The sequence below is a fragment of the Eretmochelys imbricata genome, chromosome 3 (genome assembly GCF_965152235.1).
Source record: "Eretmochelys imbricata isolate rEreImb1 chromosome 3, rEreImb1.hap1, whole genome shotgun sequence".
NCBI lineage: Eukaryota > Metazoa > Chordata > Testudines > Cheloniidae > Eretmochelys > Eretmochelys imbricata.
Window position 1 is genome coordinate 18,513,499 of NC_135574.1, and position 24,871 is coordinate 18,538,369.

The following is a 24,871-nucleotide window of genomic DNA, read 5'->3' on the forward strand; positions in this document are numbered from 1 at the left end:
GATGCAGGACCAAGGAGGCCCTGTTACAAATGCGTTAATTAAATTTGTGACTGAACTCCTTGGGGGAGAATTCTATGTCTCCTGCTCTGTGGTTTTACCCACATGCTGCCATATATTTTGTTAGGTTTCAGAGTAACAGCCGTGTTAGTCTGTTTGTGTTATGGCAGCCTCGGCTGATGACCCAGCTCGTGTTGTTCAATTTAAGAACACTTTAACTGCAGAGTAGACAAAAGCAAAGAAGTTACCAATGTGAGATTTCTAAAGATAGCTACAGCACTCGACCCAAGGTTTAAGAATCTGAAATGCCTTCCAAAATCTGAGATGGGTGAGGTGTAGCACATGCTGTCAGAAGTCTTAAAAGAGCAACACTTCAATGCAGAAACTACAGAATCTGAACCCCCCCAAAAAGAAAATCAACCTTCTGTTGGTGGCATCTGATTCAGATGATGAAAATGAACATGCATTGGTCCGCACTGCTTTGGATCATTATCGAGCAGAACCTATCATGAGCTTGGAAACGTCCTCTAGAATGCTGGACAAAGCATGAAGGGGCATACAAATGCTTAGCATGTAAGCATGTAAATACCTTGAAATGTCAGTACAGTAAATGTCTGGCATGTAAATACCTTGAAATGTCAGTACAACAGTACCATGTGAATGCCTGTTCTCGCTTTCAGGTGATTTAAATAAGAAATGGGCAGCATTATGTCCTATAAATATAAACAAACTTGTTTGTCTTAGCAATTGGCTGAACATGAAGTAGGACTGATTGGACTTATCGGCTCTAAATTTTATATTGTTTTGTTTTTGAATGCAGTTATGTAAATAAAAATTCTGCATTTTTAAATTGCACTAAAGAGATTGCACTACGGTACTTGTGTGAGGTGAATTGAAAAATACTATTTTTGTTTTTTAACAGTGCAAATATTTGTAATCAAATAATATAAAGTGAGCACTGTACACTTTGTATTCTGTGTTGTAATTGAAATCAATATATTTGAAAATGTAGAAAACACTCAAAATATTTAAATAAATGGTATTCTATTGTTTAACAGTGCGATTAAAACTGCAATGAATTGCGATTATTTTTTTAATCGCGCGATTAATCGCAATTTTTTTTATTGTTTGACAGCCCTAATACTCAGTAAATGGTGTAAATTTGGGGAGGTACAAGAGGCACTGTATTTTTCATACTTAACAAAGGGATTGAATTTATGAAAATGGGGGGAAAAAAGAATTGAAGCATGTGTTGAGAGAAACTCATACCAAAAATTGCATATTATTTGTAAACAGATACCAGAAATAAGAGTGAGTTGAATTTTAAGGCTGCTGATCTTGACAATATATATTTAGTCGTTTTAAACCTTAATTTACACATGCCAATTAAGGCAGATAAAAATGGTAGACAGAATCACTAGAAGGCCACTGAAGTCTTTCACCTGTCTTATAGTAGGAAGTTTCTGTTTTGTTGCAATATTGTGTGTGTTACACACGTGCACATACACACACGCACATACACATTCTTTTCATTAAACAATCTGTGTTCTGTGCACACATTATCAGTTTAGTGTGTGGCTGGAGTCCCATAATGCTGTTAACAAGCAGCTGTGTGGAAGAGAAGCTTCGCAGAATTATCACAAACAATTTATGTGTGTGATAGCTTTATTTTTAACATTACATTCAACACCTAAAAGAGGGCATGGCTGGAAGAAGTAAACAAGTAAGGCCAAAGTTCAGATTCAAAGCTGTAATGTTCTAAAAAAGGAATGGCATCCTTATCTCTCTCTCTCCTGATTGGAGTCAAACTTAGGACCAGAAAGACAATCCTTAAGTTTCAGAGTAACAGCCGTGTTAGTCTGTATTTGCAAAAAGAAAAGGAGTACTTGTGGCACCTTAGAGACTAACCAATTTATATGAGTATAAGCTTTCGTGAGCTACAGCAAAGTGAGCTGTAGCTCACGAAAGCTCATGCTCAAATAAATTGGTTAGTCTCTAAGGTGCCACAAGTACTCCTTTTCTTTTTGCGAATCCTTAAGTTGTCATTCTTTTCTATAAGTGTTTTGGGCAAACTGAATGGAATCAATAGTAATCACCAGGAAGGAGTTGAAAGAGTTTGTATCAGTTATTGTGGGCAGTACAGCTCAAGCTGAAGAAACAACTTGAGGAATCTGCCACCAGAAATAAAATGAACGTTTAAAAAAAATTACAAATAGGTACGACCTTGTTAAAATAAACTGGATTATTTCTTGCTCTACTATCATAATGATGTCAGAATATCTGGGCTGCCAGAAGACAAAGGGAAGTGGTAATTGAGTTGACTTTTTATGTAGTCATAGAATTGGATATAGAGGGTGAAATTCTGAGATGTAATAGATACACGGAACACTGGCTCTCCTATGAGGAAAAAATAGCAGGCCATGGGGAATAATAGCAAAGCTGCTAAAATTCTAAGATAAACCCGAAACTTAAAGTTAATTAATTAAAATGTTTCCTTGCTCTTGAAAAATGTCAGTCCTCCTGTCAAACATTCTGTTTGGTTAACCACCAGCAACCAACTCAGTGCACTGTATTTGCAAGTGTCTGAACCAAAACAAAGCTGCTTAATGGACCCAGTATAATGCTTACGAATCTTAAAAAGCTGGTATGACCTTTCATCTTGTATTTTTTGTGACATTTCATATTTTTCTCTTCTGCTACAAAATGTGATACAGTTTAACTTTTCATGTGTTTTGCTTGTTGGTTCTTTGTTATAATAGATTATTAAAACAGGGTGTTGACTTGTAGCTGTTTTGGATGGCATTGCATACTGGCTTAAAGTAATTCGATGAAGCAAACAATATATTCGAATTCAAATATATATATATTCAATATAACAAAAACTTGAATGGAAAGCATTTTTATTGTAATTTGAGGTAATTAAGCTGATGAGAGGTTGTCTTTTGAAGGCACCACTTAAGCCCATAACGGTTTTCATTTTTTACTGTGTGTCGTAATACTTAATTTCTGATTTTAAATACTAGTGTTTCTCTTTACTAGATCTTTCGTGAAGCTCGAAGAACTGTACCAAGTATTGTTTACATGCCTCATATTGGTGACTGGTGGGAAGCTGTCAGTGAAACTGTGAGAGCTACTTTTCTAACTTTGCTGCAAGACATACCGTCGTTTTCTCCTATATTTCTGCTGTCTACCTCTGAAACCATGTATAGTGAATTACCTGAAGAGGTGAGTGTTAAATATTTTTTGAGAGTGGAAGCATTACTAATGTGTGTCTTTTAAGAATTTAGAACACTTTAATGTAGAACAGTTGTATTTAACCAGAACTTTATGCTCTAGTTCTTATAATTTACTTAAATATATCTCACATTGAAATTGCTAAATTAATTTTATTTCAGCTCTAAAATTGCCTTACATGAAGTCTAAGGTTAGTTCATATGTACTAATTCTTGCAATCATTATCTTTGCACAATAAACATCCGAAAGAACAAACTTGAAATCCTTTTGTCTTTATTTGAAGTGACAATATTTTCTCTGCAACTAAGAATGATCTCCATCTTCTTTGATCTCCATAAAGGAGCTCCTGCTGTTCTAGACTGTGTGTTAGATTTTGCTCTGTTACACTGGTATAATTCCAGAAAAACCTACTGAAGTCAGTGGAGTTAGTCTGGATTATACTGCAGTGTAAGACTCAGCGACTACAGTGTAGCTTTAGTTTTTTTAAAACTTAAGGTATTCATACAATTTTTTTTCTAAGTTCTTTTCTCTTTCTCCTCTTCCTATCATTGCAGTAATAACTGTTGCTGCACTGCCCCTTTAACTTACAGGTTATGGAAAGTTGAATAACAATTCCAGATTATTCATTTTCCTTGTTTCAGAGTAACAGCCGTGTTAGTCTGTATTTGCAAAAAGAAAAGGAGTACTTGTGGCACCTTAGAGACTAACCAATTTATCTGAGCATAAGCTTTCGTGAGACGTTGTGCTTCTTTGGAAATAGTTTGGTAACTTCTCAAGTATGGCCAGTTTGCGTCTTTTGAAAAGTTGATCCTCTGTGTTTAAAATATACATTGATCAGATAGTTCAAGAACATGTTGAATCCTTTGACTCTTCATGATGTTGTTTTCTTGCAGGTGAAGTGTATCTTTAGAATCCAGTATGAAGAGGTTTTTTATATTCAAAGACCAAGTGAAGAAGACAGACTGAGATTTTTCCAGGAGTTAATTCTTAATCAGGCATCAATGCACCCCCCCAAAAGGAAACAGGCTGGTAAGCTACTTTACAATAAAGCCACAGTAGTGCGAGAATCTGTTTGAATCAAGTTTTGTACTGTAAAATGTTTTTCTTTTTAAATGGTTTTGGGAAATGCAGTTAGGGTCATTAACAACTGACAGTTTATCAGTGTGCAGAACTGGCATGTTTCTATTATACTGAGTAAGATGGGGAGGAGTTTAAATTGTCAAGTTTGAAAAGTGGGAAGGAAAATGGGAAATCCCCCCCCACCCCCTTTGCATTGTGCAAGTCCAGAAAGGGGTAATCGTTCAATGCCCTCTTACGAATACTTTCTGACTTTTTCCTGCCTTTTTTCCCTAGCTCTTTGTGCTCTGGAAGTTCTTCCTCTTGCATTACCCTCTCCTCCCCGTCAGCTGTCAGAAACAGAAAAGCAACGAATGGAGGACCAGGAGGAGAACACATTGAGAGAACTGCGGTTGTTTCTCAGGGATGTTACCAAGAGGCTGGCTACAGACAAACGCTTTAACATCTTCAGCAAACCGGTGGATATTGAAGAGGTCTTGTTTCAGTAATGTGCAAAAAATGAAGTTGAACCTATTAGAAAAAAAATTATTATTAATTGAAAAGGGCGTGAATAAATTACTATCCCAGATATCCTTGATATCCATGACCTAGCCAATTCTGCCTATCTGTAATCCACTGGTGGCTTAGTCATAACCTTCTGTACCACAGTGAGAGTGATTAGAAGCATATTTTTGGACACACTACTGGTTCAGCAAAAAAACTTGTATTACTCTAGCCCAGGAATCGGCAATCTTTGGCATGCGGCACGTCCGGGAAAGCTGCTGGTGGGCCTGGATGGTTTGTTTACCTGCAGTGTCCACAGGTTCGGCCGATCGCAGCTCCCACTGGCCACGGTTCGCTGTCTCAGGCCAATGGGGGCTGCGGGAAGCGGCGACCAGCACATCGCTCAGCTTGTGCTACTTCCCACAGCCCCCATTGGCCTGGGACAGCGAACCATGGCCAGTGGGAGCTGCGATCTGCTGAACCTGTGGACGCTGCAGGTAAACAAACCATCTCGGCCCACCAGCGGCTTTCCCTGACGTGCTGTGTGCTAAATGTTGCCGATTCCTGCTCTAGCCTGTACTAGTCGAAGTTGCTTTTCCACTCTGAAAATCAGCATTATAAAAATGGTAGCACCTTATTCATCAAATCTGCTGCCAGGATGTATTTGGAATTAATTGTATTTGCTTTCTTTAGTTACCAAAATCTAGCTTTTACTGTTTTTTATTCCTGTAGAGCCAACATTGTGATGAAAAAGTGAATTGTGTTCTGTTCTTTATTGAAGAGTAACAGAAATGTTTACTAAGATTGCATATTTCTCCGAAAGCTATGTTCTAGGGATTATTCAGGGAAGTTCTGTAGTTTGTGTTACACAGAAGGTCAGATTAAATGATTGTAATAGTCCCTTTTGACCTTAGAATCTATGAATCTATAAGTTCCAGTTATTTATGAATGTGAAGACCCATTGAAAGACATAATTGGAAGACAGTGGGGTTGCAGTTGTAACTGAGGGCATCATTTGGCCTGCAAGTCTATTACTGTGCTGGTGTGTGAAAAGGAAAGAGCATAGCTTGGCTTTCAGATAGAATACTAACTTTGTAGGGATGGCAGTAAGAAGAAAACACTTTTCTACTTCCAGTTGGAACATTTGTTCTGTAAGTCATTGAGAGACCATAAAAATGGGACCCTGCAATGTCATTTTTAGTGTAATTTTTTACAGCAGAGCTGCACTTTAAATTACATGCAGAGTTAACAAGCATTATGTGAGGCCCCATCCAGTCCTCCTCCAGCTTCAAGCCAGATTCAATATTTGAACATTATTTGTGACTTAACTTGTTTATGTTAAAGGACTATGAACAATTCTTTTCAACTATGCAGAAGGAATATTGCCATCTTCATTTTATAGATGGGGAACTGACACAGATGAGATTTAGTGATTTGCCAAAGGGTTATGCAAAATCTGGGATTAATTCCTAGCACTGTCACAGATCTCTCAAGTCCCAGTCCCTAATGCCTGAACCAGAAGACCTCCCTTTCTTATTTAACTGATCTGCTATATAAATTTTGCAGTTTCACATGAAGATTCTATTACTAGTGGTGATACACTTGCTAGAAAAAATACAGGTTGACTTTTAGATCCTAGGATGAATTAACAGGATGAATTAACAGTAATATTTAGAAAAATATCATTCTACTTGTAGACTGGACAGTTTACATCTGGGGATGCCATTTTCACTGCCTGTTTAGAATAGAAAATGCACTTTAAATATACATTTAAGCATTTAGCCAGTAGCTAGGTATTATATATGATGTTGATGTATGGTCTTAATCTAAGATTTATGTTGATACATTTTTTGTTACAATTTCTAAAAATGCACGTTTACCTGGTTAATCAAAAATTCTTCCTCTGGAGCCATTACAGTTTGATCGAAATGTATTTCATTTTTTTGGCAACCATCACCTTAATATATGGGTGATTTTAAAATATTCAGGACTACACAAACTCTCAGGCCTACCTACATGTGAAATTGATTGTAATCTTAATTACATTGAAGCACTCATGCAGAAGCATACTTTGTTTTAATCAGAGCAAAGAATAAATAATAAATACATACTAACTGTAGCTCACTGAGATATGTATAGCTCTGTTGGGGTCTTCTGTTGCCAAGAGTTAACCCCTCATCATACAATTAATTCAGTTAAATACCTTTCACTCTACCTGGAGGGCTGCTGAACCCATGATGAGGTACACCATAGAAGGCAGTGAATTCCACTGACAAGGGGCCTTCTTCTGAGAATGCCCTGCTACAAAGTCCATATAATACTTAGAGTGGCGAAATTTAGATTTGGTGTTCCTACAGATTATTATTGCAAATGTTTTGCAGAAAATTATTTTTAAAGGTTAATGATTTGACGACCTAAATAACAAAAAGGCTTACCTACAAAATGGAGAAACAGTTTCACAGTTCTCCTTTGTGTGGGGGTAGGCCCACTATTTTTAAAGTTCAGGACAATGTTAAAATATCTTCAGTGTATATAATAAAAAGAGGCTTTAATTGCAGCACCAATTTAGTTTGCTCTGAAAATTAGATGTATCAATGAATCTCTGAAGGAACTATAACTTTAGCAGTCTAACACCAGCACTATAATTTCAATTTCTTTGTTTAAAATGTTTGAATTAAAGATGTATTGAAAATGAGAATGATCAAAATGTTGAGCTGGCACATTTCTTAATTAGTGCTAAGTATGCTGCATGAATATGTGTATAATGTGGGAAAGTGTGCCGATGAAATGCATAAGGCCCTGTGTCACTTCAGTATGCTGTTTGATTGTAGGTTTCAGATTATCTTGAAGTTATCAAAGAACCAATGGACCTGTCAACAGTAATAACCAAAATTGATAAACACAACTATTTGACTGCCAAGGATTTCCTAACAGATATTGATCTCATCTGTAGCAATGCATTGGAATATAATCCAGACAAAGACCCTGGAGGTAAGGAAATATTTAGTTTTGGCCTACCTAAACTTGAAAAATAGTTGTTTAATCATGTGTATGATTATTATTCAGGCATCTAAGCAAACTTCATACTGTGTTATAAATTAGCTAAACAAGTGATTTTGTTCCTTGAAGGTCAATGCTTTTAATAGTCTTGAGACTCTTAAGTGGACAGTTAGAATATACGTGAAGCATTCTAGGAACTATGTGGTGGAGTGAGTGTGCAGGAACTAGTAAGCAAAGTAGGGCTAAAGCACTTAACATTCACTTCTGATAAATTGGGTTCCAATCCTGAGTAGGTCCTAAGTGAAAATGAATTTGGTAGTTGCTTCTTGGTCTTCAGGGGACATCTGTCCACATAATAAAACCATCACATAATTTGGCAGAGTTATATGGAGAATCCTGCACAGCACCTTGCGGTGCTATGCATTTGCCTCCAGCTATGATCCTTCCTACCAAATTCATCCACTAAATTAAGAACTCACCACTGGGGCTGGAGGAAGGAGCAGGACTAATCCCAAACAAAGAGGTCTGTTTTAGTTGATTAGGGAAGAATTGTCTTGCAAATGTATTTAAGTGGCAGTTTATCATGTGGCTGTTTCCAATTTAAAAAAAAAAAAACTACAAAAAAGAGGACATTAGTGTGAAGGCTGTCCACCTGCAGATATGGGAAATGTCATCCTCTGTATTTGTTGTAAATGATGCATTATTGTGCATTGGGAAGATGGATGTTGCTAAATAAGCGTTTGATCTGACAGCTTCCAAAAGCTCAAGTCAGGTTTTAAAATGAAAAAGAAAATGCCCCTTTAAAGCATTAGTTAGTACAGTATGATGAATGGAAAACTGACCCTATCATCAAATGAAGACAGTGAATTAAAAGGTTTTCATTAAATACCATGAGACAAAAGAAGAAATAGTTCTTTGAGTGGTTGCAGATATGTTCCACTCAGGTATGCATGTGCCCAGCGCACCAAAGCCAGAAAAGTTTGCCTAGCAGTAACCATGGGGCAGTACTTGTGCCCTTTCTTTATGGCCTGTCACATTACTATTAAGGGCACTGCTGCTCTGAACCTCCCTTCCCCCCCACCCCAATTCCTTCTCACTGCCCATGGCTAGAGTTGGAGTTTCAGTGTGGTGTTTCTTCACCCTGATTTTGTATTTCATTCTTCTGAAATTTTGTTGTAAATAGTCACAATAGTTAGTTATCTAGTAGTGCCTTAGTTAGCAAAGTTAGGTTGAGTAGCTATTTTTTTTCTCAGCTGGAATGTCTTCACCAGGATTTAAGCTCTGTCTGGCGTGTGGGGTGACTGTTCCTAATAGTGATCCTCATGTGTAGTGTTTAGAGAGGGGCACATTAAGGAAAAGTACTTTATTTGCAAATCATTTAAGAATGCAGGTGGCAGGGGACTTGAGGCTCAAGCAGCACCTGATGCAGCATGCCATGAGTCCTGGTTGGCACCAGGCACAGTATTGGCTCCTCAGCCACCATCATAACCATAACAAGACGATGTTCCTCTGTTAGACTCTGAGGCCTCCTCTAGAGGAAGAGGGATCATTCACCTCCCTTGGGCCTCTGAGAAAAGGACCTATAAAACAGACAGTAGCCACTCCAGACCTTGGAGAGAGTCCTCCTCTGCCAGAATCTGTGCAGACTGGCACCTTGACTCCTCAGGTACACATGATGGAACTGGGCCTTCTACCTGCTCTCTAATACTGAGGCAACATTAATTTGGGGCTGTCCTGTCGACTCTGGCTCTGTCCATGGGATGTCTGCTGAATCTGGTACCAATGTCCAGTCCCCTGGCACATCAGGCAATGTCAGATGTGCGTTGCCTTTTGGATCCTCATTCTCCAATTGTCTGGGAATATTCAAGTGCTGTGACTTTATCAACAACGATGGCACTGTGTAGGTTAATTACACTGGTGTCTCCGCGACCAGCACCACCCTCAACACTGCATATCACGTTAAGTACGTAATTGAGGCTGGCACTGGTACCAGTGCTGAGGGATTTGTTAGCACAACAGTCATCTTTGGCACCAATAATAGTCATAGTGTAGACTGTCTCATTGGTATCAGTACCGACGCCGGTGTCTGTGCCTCTTTTGGCATTGGTACCAAATGAGAGTGCGTTGCCCTTGTGTCATAAATATAAAGGGAAGGGTAAACCCCTTTGAAATCCCTCCTGGCCAGGGGAAAGCTCCTCTCACCTGTAAAGGGTTAAGAAGCTAAAGGTAACCTCGCTGGCATCTGACCAAAATGACCAATGAGGAGACAAGATACTTTCAAAAGCTGGGAGGAGGGAGAGAAACAAAGCGTCTCTGTTTGTCTATATGCTGCTTTTGTCGGGGATAGACCAGGAATGGAGTCTTAGAACTTTTAGTAAGTAATCTAGCTAGGTATGTGTTAGATTATGGTTTCTTTAAATGGCTGAGAAAAGAATTGTGCTGAATAGAATAACTATTTCTGTCTGTGTATCTTTTTTGTAACTTAAGGTTTTGCCTCGAGGGATTCTCTGTTTTGAATCTAATTACCTTGTAAGGTACGATTCTGATTTTACAGAGGTGATTTCTTTACTTCTATTTCTATTAAAAGTCTTCTTGTAAGAAAACTGAATGTTTTTTCATTGTTCAAGGGTTTGGGTCTGTGGTCACCTTATGCAAATTTGTGAGGCTTTTTATCCAACATTTCCCAGGAAAGGGGAGGTGCAAGTGTTGGGAGGATTGTTCATTGTTCTTAAGATCCAAGGGTCTGGGTCTGTAGTCACCTAGGCAAATTGGTGAGGCTTTTTACCAAACCTTGTCCAGGAAGTGGGGTGCAAGGTTTTGGGAAGTATTTTGGGGGGAAAGACGTATCCAAACAGCTCTTCCCCAGTAACCAGTATTTGTTTGGTGGTGGTAGCGGCCAATCCAAGGACAAAGGGTGGAATGTTTTGTACCTTGGGGAAGTTTTGACCTAAGCTGGTAAAGATAAGCTTAGGAGGTTTTTCATGCAGGTCCCCACATCTGTACCCTAGCGTTCAGAGTGGGGAAGGAACCTTGACACCTTGCCAGTCCTTCAGGTCACCAACTTCTGTCAACCTTGGGACTGATGCAGCCAGCACATTGGACCTCTGATGAGGCTGGACTCTGTCTTGCTCTGCTGGGGTTGCTCCCCCATTATCTCTGGATGATTTTGGGGATTCATTATAGTCGAGCTTGTCGTCCTCCCTCCCAGTCTAAAAGGCAGTTGAGAACCCCTTTCTCATCCTGACCACGACTGTCCCCGCAGCAGAGACAGGAGCTCTTGCCCAGTGCCTACTGGCCACTGATGCCTTATCCCTATCCACAGTGGCCTGGGAATCCATAGGATGTTCCTTATTTCTTAAGGTCCTGACCTTCAACCCACTTCTGGGCAAGAGCACCCAACCCATCCATGGCATCACCTCCCCAGCCACCTACATTGCAGATTCAGATGGAGGACACTACCTCAGAACCCTTGCAGGGTCTGGTACTGCACCCAGTGGCCAGTGGCCTCTCTTCCTTCATCTTTGTCATCACCAGATGACACCATGGTAGCAGATGCTTCCTCTCCAGTGCTGAACACTTTTGGGCACAGGAGGACCTCCTTAGATGATTGGCATTGGCCTTAGGAAAACACTCACAAGTTAGTGGATATTTTTAAGTCCTAGAACCTTGGGAGAGTAGTTCTCCCTGTTAACAATGCACTATTGGAACGTGCTGAGGCTTTGTGGAACACCCCAACATCTTTGACATCTATGAGGAAGCATATGAACAATCATTATGTATTTATGTAGGGATTCAAGTGTTTTTATTTGCATCCTGCCCCTAAGTTGCTTGTCATGACAGTAGCCCATGAGAGGTCACATCAAGGGAGGTACAAGTCCACTCCCAAGGACAAAGAATTTGGATCTCCTGGGCAGGAAAATGTATTCAGCCTCCTCCTTACAAATGCAAATTGCAAACCAGAAGGTGCCGCTATTCAAATGTAAGGCATTACTCCAGGATCTTTGTTACTGATGAAGATTCTGTCTAGCTGGTTTGATTGAAATTAATCATTCAGTGCTGTTCCTTGGAAAAATTGGAACCTAGGATACAAATCTTATATGCATCAACAGTGCACTTACTACTTAGGCCAGTTGGATTTCGAGCTGAAGTAATTTCCTGGAATTTCCATGTACAGCTTGCATGCAGTGTTTGGGACTGTGGAGACTTGGATAATTGCATAACCAGTTAATAGGTAGGAGTTGTTCCTAATGGCAAAAATCTGATACTGTAGGGTCAGATTTAATGTACTTAATCTCATTTCATTCCCTCGGAATAGTTGCAATTTAACAGAATGTGTTGGCCCCTTCAAAACCAGGCACCGCCAGCCCAAGTGTCACTGGAGGCTCAGCGCTTCAGTATTCGGAAACGTAATCTGCGGAGGTCCTGGGAATTGTAGTATGGGGGTTCAGATGACTAAGTGACCCTTATGACTGAGGTCAGGTGGGTTCAGGACTGAATATAGTGCAACGGTGGGAGAGCCCAGGGCAGGAGGAATGCCCCCTTCTCCAGCCCGTTTGACATCAGGGCTGAAGGGACTGTTGTGTCTGGAAAAGAGCTGAAATAATCATGCATGGGGGAAGGGCTATGGTCCAACATGAAGTAGGGTGGGAGACTGTTTTGTTGACGTTTTAGTTATATGAGGAAGGGGACAGTACTTATGACCTAATTGGCAGGCCAAGTCACTTCAACTCACCAGAACTGCTTGAAAACTACAGACCAGAAGGAAACCAAGGGGGAAACGGAGGCAATAACCACGTCCCTCTACTATAGGGGGAGAAGCTGCTTTTACATCTGGCTTGATTCTGTTTTTATCCATTCATTTTCCTTGGGTGACAACTTTCCATTTAAGATTAGTGCTCCATACCAAGCACCCCTAAGGTTACATAACATCCATTAGCGTTATTTCAGAGGTTCTCCCTTTTGTGAGATACCTCACTGTTTGTTCAAGAACTTGTTCATTAATTTATATTGGTCATTGTCTGTTCCAAGAGCTAACTCCTCTAGTCAGAGCATTCCCTTAGAAGGTTGCTGGTCACACTATACTTTATGTAAAATAGAACTGTATAGCTGCTATTTTTCTTTTCTTGAGACAGTGTTGGGACTTCCCATGTTATTCAACTGTACTCTCCAGTAGTTAAATGGGAACACTTGATGGTTTAATAGTTCAGAAGCAGATTTAAGTATTCCATGTTTCCAGTTTTGGGTAGGAATTCCAAACTGATAGTTTTTCTATGAGTTCCTGTGCATGTGGATCCCACTCATGGTGCACAGATGCCTTCTGGACAGGAGTCAAATGTTTTTATCAGGAGAGTCCACCAAGAGTTGCTCATGCACCCTTCACACCTCTCCACTCCCTTCCGTGGATATAAAGTACATCGTGTCCCTGCTCGCTACTCAGTGTCTTCTAATAGCCCCCCTGCTGAGAGTTGGAACAATTCAGTGTCCTACCTTAGCATAGATAGCTCTGTTGGTGTTTGTTTTCTTTGTGAATATTTTTCTTTTATTATTTAGGATAGTTATTTAGAATTGTGTTCGCACATTGGAAAAAAAAATTAGGTTAGTACTGTTAATTAGCCCATGAACTGTTACATTACTGTCAAGGGCCTTTATGCAGGAACATCATTCGCTAGGCTTCAAGTCATGTCCATCATGTTGGAAGATAAATCCCCTCATGGATAGACACACTGCTTGTTTGTTTTGTTTAGGTGAGAAACAGATTCCTTTAAAGTGTGCCATTTGCTGGGCCTTGAGGAAGTGCACTCAAAAATCTTCAGAGTACATACTAAGACTCTTTCTAATGGAGAAGTCTGTGAGATTACAGTTGGACTTTGACATGCCACAGCTGCAGGATTTTTAGTGTTGATGCTGAAGATCCAGCCTGAAAGTGCCTTGGAGATGAGGGAGATAACTCTGAGCTCTGTACCCCCTAAGAAGCATCTTTCTTCTCACAAGAGCTCTGAAACTTGGCAGGTGAAGAGGTCAGACACCCCTCCTGCCATAGATGTAAAAACCATTCTTCCAGACCACTTCTAGCCCTCTATCCCATTCCTTAGTTCCATGCAACAGGAAGGTGGAATTACAGATACAGAGGAATCCACTTAAGGTGGCAACAGGCAAACTGGCACTGAGAATGAATGCAGCACTGGAGAGTCCAGTCTTCACACTGGCTTTGCATTTAAAGATGTCCCTAAAGTAATCTTTGTCATGAGGTCACTTGGTATTGAAGCTACATCATACCCTGACATGTGCCAAAGCTCCGGTATGGCGGTGACTGTACTCTAACTCCTTGGCACCAGGTCAGAGGACATCTAAGACTACGAGGTCAACTCCTATGGTACCGAGATTATCAACCCCTGATGAGGAGTGAATACTACCTATGATACCAAGCTCAACACCCTCCATGCACATGATACAAGGAATGTTTTTGGCTTTTTCTTTTAGGGACACATCTGACATAAGAGTGACTCTTGAACTGGGACTTATTTATTAGAATATTCTCCTTTGTTGGCTAGATCAGTCTCCACCAGAACAGCCCAGAATGTCTGTCATTTAAAGATATATTGTTGGGTCCCCAAGTTCAGAGTCATACAAAGCCATCTTCTCTATAATGGATGGTGGCACCTTCCAGCTCAGCTCCCTTCTTGGAGGATTTTTCACCTTCTCAGGCATCTAGCAAGCAGCAGTTTCTGGAACCTCAGTCACCTTCACCGACTCCTTCAAGAGAAAGGGAGTACAGTAGCACCTCAGAGTTACGAACACCTCAGGAATGGGGGTTGTTCCTAACGCTGAAATGTTAGTAACTATGAACAAAACATTATGGTGGTTCTTTCAAAAGTTTACAATTGAACATTGATTTAGTACTGCTTTTGAAGCTTTACTATGCAAAAGAAAAAATGTGTTTTCCCTTTATTTTTTAGTAGTTTACATTTAACACAGTACTGTACTGTATTTGCGTCCCCGTGTCCCCCCACCCCCTTTTTTTTTTTTTTTTGTCTCTGCTGCTGCCTGATTGTGTACTTCCGGTTCGAAATGAGGTATATGGTTGACTGATCAGTTCGTAACTCTGGGGTTCTTGGGCTAATGTGCCCTACCTGTATGGATTCTAGCCTTGGCCATACAGGCCTGGCTGGCATCAACACTGAAGAACCCCAAGCCATCATTCAGCTTCTCTGAAGGAACCTGCATTTTAATTGTGTCAGAAAAGCCCTCAGGAACTTGTTCCTTCCCCTGTACCTCAAGTGGCTGTGAAGTTTCAACAGCCTGTCTCTGAAGAGGAGGATGGAGGAGTGCAGGATGACACTTCTGTACTCTAAGTTTTCTCATAATCATCACTGGACAAAACCATGATCTCCTACATTCTTTAAAAGCTCTTGATTCATCTTAAAATCATCCATTATTTTAGGAGAGTAGAAGAGGCTCTGGAAGCTTCCTTGGACCTGGTACAGGAGAAAACATACAAGCTATTTCATATCCTGCAACCAGCTGTACAGAGCAGAATAGTCCTCCCAATTAATAAGAGAATCCTCCAGCCAGTGGAGTATTTGTGGGCCATCACCCACAATCTCATAGCAATCTCAGAAGGGTGAATGAAAATACCAGTTCTCCCCTTAGGGATCTGAATATTTCTATTCACTTCTGATGCAGTGTTGGAATGACTATTTATGCAGGGTATTACAACTACACTAATTTAACCATAAGTTCCTTATTAAATCTAAAGACCAAATGGTACTTATACAATAGCTATATACATTCCTAAAAAGTCTACATTATAAGCAATTTACTAATCCAAACAGTAACAAAATATTTATAAGCATTCGATCAAGATACTTACAAACAGGCTAAGCTCAAGGGTTTAGACCCACAATGGTCCGCTCTAGCTTTGTTCATATGGTTTATCTGTGTCAAGACTCTCTAAGGAAGTGCAGACTACAGTGCAAGACTTGACATTTAATGGGAAGGACATGTTCAGTCCAAAGACAGACACAAAGTTGCACTCCAAGGATTCTTGGACCATGCTCGGATCTTTGGGCCTTTACATCCCAAATTTTAGAAAAAAGTATTATAAATCCCAGTTCTCTTCTAGGCAGAAATGCTAATAAACTACTGCATCTTTTTAACCATCAGAAACAATCAAGCCAGTTCAGAAAAAGAGAGAGGTTCCAAAAGAGAAAAACAGCCTTGTCATCTACTATCTAACCATCTCAGTCACAGAAGCAATAATTTTGATGCTTTGGTTGGGTATATGGCACAGAACAATGTGGATCTGTATCCCTCTCTCGCCCCTCTTCCTGTTTTGGTTCCTGCCTCTCTCCGCGGATGTCTGGACTGCAATAACATCAGACTGTTGGGTCTTGTAGGTAATCCAAGAGGGACATACCCTCCAATTTCGTACCTTCCCCCATCTCTTTTCAAGAAATTATGTCACATGAGTCTCATGCACCAAGAAATACATTCTCTACTGGAACTGGGTGTGATAGAGCCTCAACTGTTAGCCGTCAGAGAGAGAGGATTTTATTCCCCTTATTTTCTTGTACTAAAGAAGAAAGGAGCTGGTGACCCATACTAAATCTCAGGCTCCTCAGATAACCAGTGTCACATTTCACCTGGTGACTCTTGCATCCACCATACCCTCTTTAGATGACACGTACTGGTTCAGTACCCTTAACTTGCCTGGCACATATTTTCATGTGCCAGTACATCCATTGCACAAGAAGTTTCTTTGCTTTCTGATGATGGATGACCACTATTAGTTCAGGGTCCTCCCGTTTGGCCTCTAAGCTGCACCTCGAGTTTTTACAAAATGTCTGTCAGTAGTAACCACCTGTCTGCAATTTCAGTGTGTTTACTGCACCCATTACTGTCTGTGTATGTGGATCCCACAATCCCTCCATCCTCGCAGCTCAGGGATTCTTCATGGGATGCTGGGTGGGGAAGGAACCTCAGTGCTGGGTGGCACTGGTTCACCCTTATGCCCTTAGAAGGGAGCATGAGGGCATGAAGGATACATGTGTGACCCTTGTTGGGCACTATCAATCTTCCAAACTGTGCAGGGGCACCAGAGCACAATGTGCAGTATCCACATGCTTAGAACATCTCAAAGAACAGTTACTATAAGGTAAACAACCCTTCTTTTCTCATATCCTCTCTGTAGTCGTTACAAGTCTCTGTGGAGCATGTGACTTGCTGTGCCCGTATAAGTCACCTTTATGACAGCATAACTGCATAGTCACTGAAGCTTTTACTGGTATAACTATTCTGGTAGAATATCACACCCCTAGTTAAAATAGTTATACCATTGAAACTTTAAAGTGTTGAGATAAGAACCCAATCAAAATCCTAGATTTGAAAACCTTGGACTTTGGAGAAGCTTTTATCTGGGGCCAACATTTTGTTGTTGTTTTGGAACCATCTCTGCTGTTGTTAGATCATCTTTAGACTCTTTCCCACTTAAAACAAAGAATGCATTCATACTGTTGTGTGAACTCAACAGGGCATAAAACAAAATACTTTATAACCATACTTCGCAAAAACCTCCAGGCTTGCTCTTAAAATCTTTCTGCAGCTATGAGTAACTTAAAAAATGATAAAGATAGTTAAAGGAATGTAAAATCGTACCTCCTTTCCTACCAAAAAGTGAATACATCCTTAATATACAGTCTCTGTTACCTTTGCATCCCAAATTCATGAACTTGGGACTGTTTTGTAGGAAGTGATTCTAGGGGCATGCAGAAGTATAGCTCTAACACCCTTTTTTTGGTCAAGCTACAGCAACCTGCTTCATTCTCTAGAAAATTAACTATTTTTATGTTTATATTGCAGTAGTACTTAGAATGTACTAATAATTTCCCATTTGCAGAAGTTAGTCTCCACTATTGACTGATTCTACTAGTCCTTCTAGTACTTTCAGCTTATTGCTATACAGTGATGATTTTATCCACATCATATATCACTAAGGCTATCTACACTACTCTCCTGCCTTTATTCATCAACTATGAAGCACCAATAGTGGTAGCAGGAGAGAATAGCAGCGTAGACAAGGTATAGGAGATTTTTTCACTGTCCTCTAATCCTAGGTGACATGATGGTAAAAAAATTAATTAATAAAAATAAATAAAAAACAAAAATTAAAAAATAGGTGTCCTGTCAACACTAGCAACAGTTTCATTGTTGCCATCACTGTAAGGGTGATAATGCAATGGTGGGAGACTTCCCAAAGAAGTGTAGATAGTGCCTAAGAGACCAGGATAATGAGTTTTCTCTACTTTGGCTTTTGACTCAGCAAATTCTCTCTCTGCCACAAAAATCACTACTTTAAAAGATGTAAATAATGCTTAGTGTATTTTGCTTGGTATCCTTAATTGCGCTCTCATGCTCTTCTAATGAGTGTCTGTAGTGATTCTTAAAGTTGGATTAAATGTGTTAATTTCACGATAATATAATTTAGCCATTAGTATTTAATGTTTGCTGTTGAAATAATTATGCCATTCAGAAAAAGTAATTCAAGATGGATTATCGGCAGTCTAGTTTGTACTAAAAACAAAGAAATAACTGGATAGAAAATGGTGTTGAGCATTTAGCTGAGTGGAACATATCCCACAATGCTGTTTCTCCCCAGTGCAGTTTTACCTATTACATCTCTGCTCATTTTCCAGCAAACTAATGTTGGAGTACTGTCTAGTCTACATTTGAAACTAGTGGAAACGAGTAATCTCTTGAGAAATATTCTTTCACTTTTAATACTTGGGGTTCCAATTTGGCCAGTGAAGTTTCCTTGGTGCCATGTCCCCCAGAGCCAACTGAATACACAGCAATCCTCTGCAGACTTACTTTCTGCCAGTTAAGTTCATAATGTTAAAGCCACCAAAGAAGCAAACATCAATATCATCAGCATAATAGTCAGTTAAGCACAACCTTGAGTCTGTTACAATATGATGTTTATTATACAAATAAAAAGGCAACCATAATCTGAAGCAAAAAAGCAGGTGGGTGATGTGAAAGACTACTAAAAATCTTAATATTATTGACACTAGATTCTGGAAGTTTTTTTATACAGCAGATTCAGGAATAAATGACTTTTCCAGATTTTTCATATAAAACAGAGGTTTCCATAATCCCTTGTGATTTTTAAGTGTTTTAAACTAAATAGACCAGTAGTACTCACTTCAGTAACCCACTCTGCAAACTGATTTCTTGGTTTGTTTGTCACTGAAGATCAGTTCATTGAGGTGGCAGCAGGCCCTGTGTGAACTATGTCATAGGAGAATACCACAGTATTCTCTGGTCTAATTTCAGGGACTCTGTACTATCTTGAAGCAGGCAAGGCCACTTATAATTGTTCAGTGGTACTTTTTCCCCTTCTGCTTCTCTGATGAGGATTCCTGGTGATGCAGGCTTTGTGATCCCATAGCATATCTGCTTGGAAATCACAGGAAGTAGAACTTAACACTTCGTTGCATAGGTTTTTCTTTTGTGGACCAAGCTTGACAAATTTTAGGCATCACTTTCTACTATGACATAAATTAATCTATTTAGGATTGTGGAAGCCCACCTCTTGTTGTTGGAGAAACTCTACCAGTGATCAATTCAAAGCAATAATTTTCTACCTTAAAAAAATTCTGTATTGCCCAGTAGTTAAATTGTTTTTGAACTCATGTGATCCATATGCTAACTACTTATTTTAAAAAAAAGAAAAGGGGAGGAGGGGGAGGGGAACTGGAGTGCGACACATACTCCACAGAGGCACTGGCTTTCAGACCTAATGTGATGGTGGTCTGTCTTCATTTATTTTCTTATATTTGTTTGATTTGCTGGGTTTTTTTCTTCCATTTCAAGGTATGTATTGTTGTAATATGTATATAATTAACATACATTAAAAACACACAGAGATATAAGAAGGTGTATAAAAATAAGTAAAACTAATGTCTTATATTAACTTTTTTTAATAGATAAAATAATTAGACACAGAGCTTGTACCTTGAAGGACACAGCACATGCCATAATTGCTGCAGAGCTGGATCCCGAATTTAATAAAATGTGTGAAGAAATCAAGGAAGCGAGACGAAAAAGAGGTACGTTTTTTACCTTTTAAGAAATATTTATTGTAATGCAAAATATCAGATAATGTAGTTAAATAAAAATAGGCAAAGTCAAAACTAAAAAATATAAACGTTTGTATAAAAATTTGAGAAGCTTAAAAGCTTAAGTGGGTGTACTAGGATGCCTGGCAAAGGAAAAAATTATTGATATAAAAGGTATTACTGAACATGGTGGAATAATGTAATACTTGGCTATAAACTATACAGAAAGGACAGATTAGGTGGAGCGTGGTTGGTGCTGTATCTAAAAAGTTTCCATAGGATCTGGTGGGATAAATATCCTGATTGGAGAGCACTGCAGTTGGATATATATGGATTCAGATCCCAGCTGCAAGAGTACAAATATACCTCTGGATCAAGAAAAGAATACTGAGTGCACAATGTTGAGAGAGTTCAGACAGGCAGCAAAATCTAACAAAAAACCCAATAATGGGGACTTCACCTATCCATATATAACCTGGTCAAATGTCACAATGAGCAGAAAAGAAATTTTGTTAAATTTTAAATGAATGCTTCTTGAAACAACCTTCTAGAGCACATAGTAGTAGATGCTATTCTCAACATAGACCCAAGTGACCACAATATAATTACCATCTGTTAGAGAGCTTATTCCTTCACTCTCCCACTTCCCTGGTCCTTCTCACATGAACAGAGAGCAACAATACCCGAAGTCCGAAGGTGCAAACAATTCGATGTTTATTGGGGTGAACTTCCAGCAAGCTTAAATACAAGTTCCTTTTCCTTATTTCCGAATCCCAACTTACTTCCTGTTTGCCCCTAATTTATATAGTAATATTCTTAGCTATACCTTAACCAATCATTCTACTAAAATTTAACTAACTAATCCTAACATATTGTAACATGATTATGTAACCAATTATATCCCACCACCTTAATTAGTTTACACCCAGCAAAATTAATTATACAGCAGACAGGAACAATCACAGAACCAGACAGAGATTATACAGACAAACAATAGCAAAGTGGGAACTATAATGGCAAGACAATACAGAAGTGAGGATTTCACATCCCAGTATTGATAAGTGAGTTCTTGCCAGACAGGATGCTATCAAACTAAGTTTTCTTTTACATTTTCTAGGCACTTCCCTTTCTCTGGAGCTGATAGGCATACAATCCTGTCCTGATAGTGCCTAACAGCCCAATAGCACCTTTTTTCAATGTGACTAGGTTGGAATGTGAGGATGTGACCGTTTGCTTCCCAGCTTATGGCAGCCTCTGCTGCTTAGCCAAAGGCCTTCGCCTAAGAACAGGGCCCCAGACTGTCACAGTAAGAGAAGGACCTTACATTGGCAGACAGTGATTTTGATTCTTTCTTTTATACCTCTAACTAGCCAAGTGATAAGAATACACCTAAATTCTTAAAGTACAGGCCTTTACAGGCAGGCCTGAATATCTATATCCTAACACCATCTTACAGGGGAGGAAAGGTATCAAAAACTAACACAATGACACTAAACTTTAGAAAGGGCATTTTCAGTAATATCAATAAGCTAGTCAAAATAGCCCTAAAATCAAAAGGTAAGGAAATAAAGTTTAGATTTAGCATGGATGCTACTTAAGAAAACCATAGTTTCATAGATTCTAGGGCCAGAAGGCACCATTGTGATCATCTAGTCTGATGTCCCTAAATTCCTGTTGAAATAGAGCATATTCTTTCTATAAATATCCAATAGAATCATAGTGTATCAGGGCTGGAAGGGACCTCAGGAGGTCATCTAGTCCAACCCCCTGCTCAAAGCTAACTAAATCCCCAACTAAATCATCCCAGCTAGGGCTTTGTCAAGCCTGACCCTAAAAACATCTAAGGAAGGAGATTCCACAATCTCCATAGGTAACCCATTCCAGTGCTTCACCACCCACCTAAAAAAAAGTTTTTCCTAATATCCAATCTAAACCTCCCTATAAGCGTGTGGGACTCACCCCTGTGGTGCCTCCTGCTGGTGTCCTGGGACTTAGCTCTACTTCCAGCTTTGGAGCGCCCTCTTCAGGCTGGTGTCCCGCTTACACCAGGCCCCCATGTCCCTCCCGGCTTGGTGTCCCTTGTACGCCAGGGTGCTGCCCCCTGGCAGTAACCCCTCACTTGCAGGGTCTCCCCATCCAGGGGAACCCCTGTCCCCACCTCGCCTCAGTCTTTGGCTACTGCCCAGTCACTATCTAGCCCCTGTTCACTGGGGCTGACTGCAGTATATAAGCCACTCATCACAGGCAAGGGGTTTTTTGGACCTGCTGCCTCTGCCTACCCGTGGGCTGCCCCCTGCAACTCCAGTACCTAACTGGCCTTTGACTAGGCCACAGCCTGGGGGGTTTCTAGGCCGGAGCTCCCCAGCTCCCTTGGCCTTCCCCCAGCCCTGTTCCACTCTAGGCACTTGGTTAGGCTCCCCAGCAGCCAGGCCCTTCTCTCTCTACAGACAGAGAGAGTCTGTTTGGACTCCTGGCTCACAGCCTCTTATAGGGGCCAGCTGGGCTCCGATTGGGGCATGGCCCCAGCTGTTGCTGCCTTCCCCAATCAGCCCAGGCCTCTTGTAACCAGCCACAGCCTTCTCCTGGGCTGTTCTAAGCCCCTCTGGGCAGGAGCGGGTATCTACCCCGCTACACTCCCCCGCTGCAGCTTGAGACCATTTACTCCTTGTTCTGTCATCTGCTGCCACTGAGAACAGTCTAGATCCAGCCTCTTTTTGGAACCCCCTTTCAGGTAGTTGAAAGCAGCTATCAAATCCCCCCTCATTCTTCTCTTCTGCAGACTAAACAATTCCAGTTCCCTCAGCCTCTCCTCATAAGTCATATGTTTTTTTACAGTGTGTATACTTGTAATCAAAAATAAATATAAAATGAGCAATGTACACTTTGTATTCTGTGTTGTAATTGAAATCGATATATTTGAAAATGTAGAAAAACATCCAAAATATTTAATGAATTTCAATTGGTATTCTATTAACAGTGTGATTAATTGTGATTGATTTTTTTAATCTCCATTAATTTTTTTGAGTTAATCGCGTGAGTTGACTGTGATTAATTGACAGCCCTAGTTTTGGGCCATTGTTAGTGAGGGACAACTGGTGGCCAATACAGCATTCCAGTCAGCATTTTTTGCAGCTGACGCTGCAGCCCGGTCTAATCTCTACAGCAAAGGTTATGTGGCGAGCATCCTGGTTGCACCTGTCTGGCTTCCCTAAGGAAGTACACACTACAGTAGAGGACCTCCCCTTGGAAGGCACCAAATTGTTTGCCGAGAAGACTGACACATTCCTCCATATGCCTAAAGACTACAGGGCCACTCTCTGGTCATTAAGGATTTATACACCTGGACAAAAAAGAAAACTTAGTCCGCAACCTCAGCATAAATCCCATGCACCACATTTCCCAATGCAACACTGTTATGAGCCTCCAAGATAAAAATGCAGATTTTCCAAATGTAAACCGTCAGGCCCACAGTCTTCCTCTTCACAATCACTTACCTCAAAACATCAGTTTTGACATCTTGGTTGAGGTGCCGACAGACCACTCCCCTCAGTCAACTGCCGCTGACCAGCCCTTCACACCTATTTGGGTACCTCCTTGCTTCATTCCACAACTGGCAAAGAACAATATCTGACCAATGGGTTCTGGAAATTGTCCACAATAGGTACTCCATCCACTTCACCTTCTCCCACCCACTCCCAGCACCCTTCTCCATCTCTGTTCAGGGACTCTTTTCCTGAGAGTTTATTATGACAAGAAATAGATCACCTTCACTGTCTAGGAGCCATAGAGCCTGTACCTCAACACCGAGGTGGCAAAGATTTCTACTCTCGTTATTTCCTGATACTCAAGAAGAAGGGAGTTGGAGACCCATACTGGACCTCAGAGGACTGAACAAATTTGTCAAGGCTCAGAAATTCAGGATGGTCACAGTAGCAGTGATTATTTCATCTTTGGAACGGGGAGATTGGTTTTCGGCCCTCCATCTGCATGATGCCTATTTCCACATATCAATCCTACTTTTTCACAGACAATTTCTCAGATTTATCCCAGGCCAGGACCATTAACCAATACAGAGTATTCCTCTTTGGCCTCTCATCATCTCTGAGAGTGTTCTCCAAGGTCCTCTCCGTAACGGCGGCTCACCTAGTCTCCCAGCGGATTATGATCTACCCCTACCTGAATGCTCGTTTCCTCAGAGCCCGCTCCTTCAGCAAGGCTTGCCAGGTTACTTAAACTTCTGTAGACTTGTCTTTGGAACCGGATCTACAGATCAACGTCCAAAAATAGATGTTCACCCTTGTACAGCTGTTCGTAGAAACCTTTTGTCAGCCTAGTCAGGCTCTTTAGTACTACATTTAGGTCCCTTGTTGGAGTAGGATGTCTGGGTTGGGGGAAAAGGTTTACTATACCCCTGAGGAATCTATTTGTGGTTGGGTGGGAGAGCACTGAGTACCCTGATATTCTGTGATTCTATGGGTGAACTCCTCCCGTTGGTGTAGGCAGTGTCTACACTGAAGTGCTACACAACTGTGTTGCTGCAACGTTTCAAATGCAGATAAGCCTGAAGCCATCAGATTTGACAGTTTTTAAGACTTTGTCCAATACATTCTATTGCCTGCTAAAAACCAATATTGTTCATTTAAATCTTGGTTTAGCAATGTCCATCTAAATATGTTAATTGCTTTGTTTTTAATGCAATGTTATGTGCTAGGCTTCTTTTTGTGTTTGGTATATACTGCTCAGATTATTTAAATAGGAATGCATATCTTTTATGTGCAGGCTTATCAGTAACAACAGAGCAAATAAATCCTCATGGTTCCAGTGTACGGAAAACAGAAACTAGAGTTGAAGAGGCATTTCGGAACAAACAAAAAAATGCAATAGCGGTTTGGCATAACTCTGCAAATAAATGTGCATGTGAGTACTTCAGATCACATTGTATCAAAGCGAGAGCACTAGCCCAG

General features: G+C 40.4%; 1 protein-coding gene across 4 annotated transcripts in view; it reads left to right on the forward strand.

Moving 5' to 3' along the window:
• ATAD2B (ATPase family AAA domain containing 2B) overlaps positions 1-24,871 on the forward strand; it is a 215,152-nt gene that overhangs the window by 92,798 nt on the left and 97,483 nt on the right. For 3 of the 4 annotated variants that reach the window (XR_013345548.1, XM_077812465.1, XM_077812463.1), the window contains exons 19-24: positions 3,037-3,222; positions 4,125-4,260; positions 4,585-4,781; positions 7,623-7,782; positions 19,776-19,898; positions 24,687-24,824. Coding sequence is in view for 3 of the 4 variants with exons in the window: in XM_077812465.1 (XP_077668591.1) it covers positions 3,037-3,222; positions 4,125-4,260; positions 4,585-4,781; positions 7,623-7,782; positions 19,776-19,898; positions 24,687-24,824 (940 nt within the window). In the remaining variant the exon portion in view is untranslated. The remainder of the gene's footprint in view (positions 1-3,036; positions 3,223-4,124; positions 4,261-4,584; positions 4,782-7,622; positions 7,783-19,775; positions 19,899-24,686; positions 24,825-24,871) is intronic. The other variant, XM_077812464.1, reaches the window with a different exon arrangement.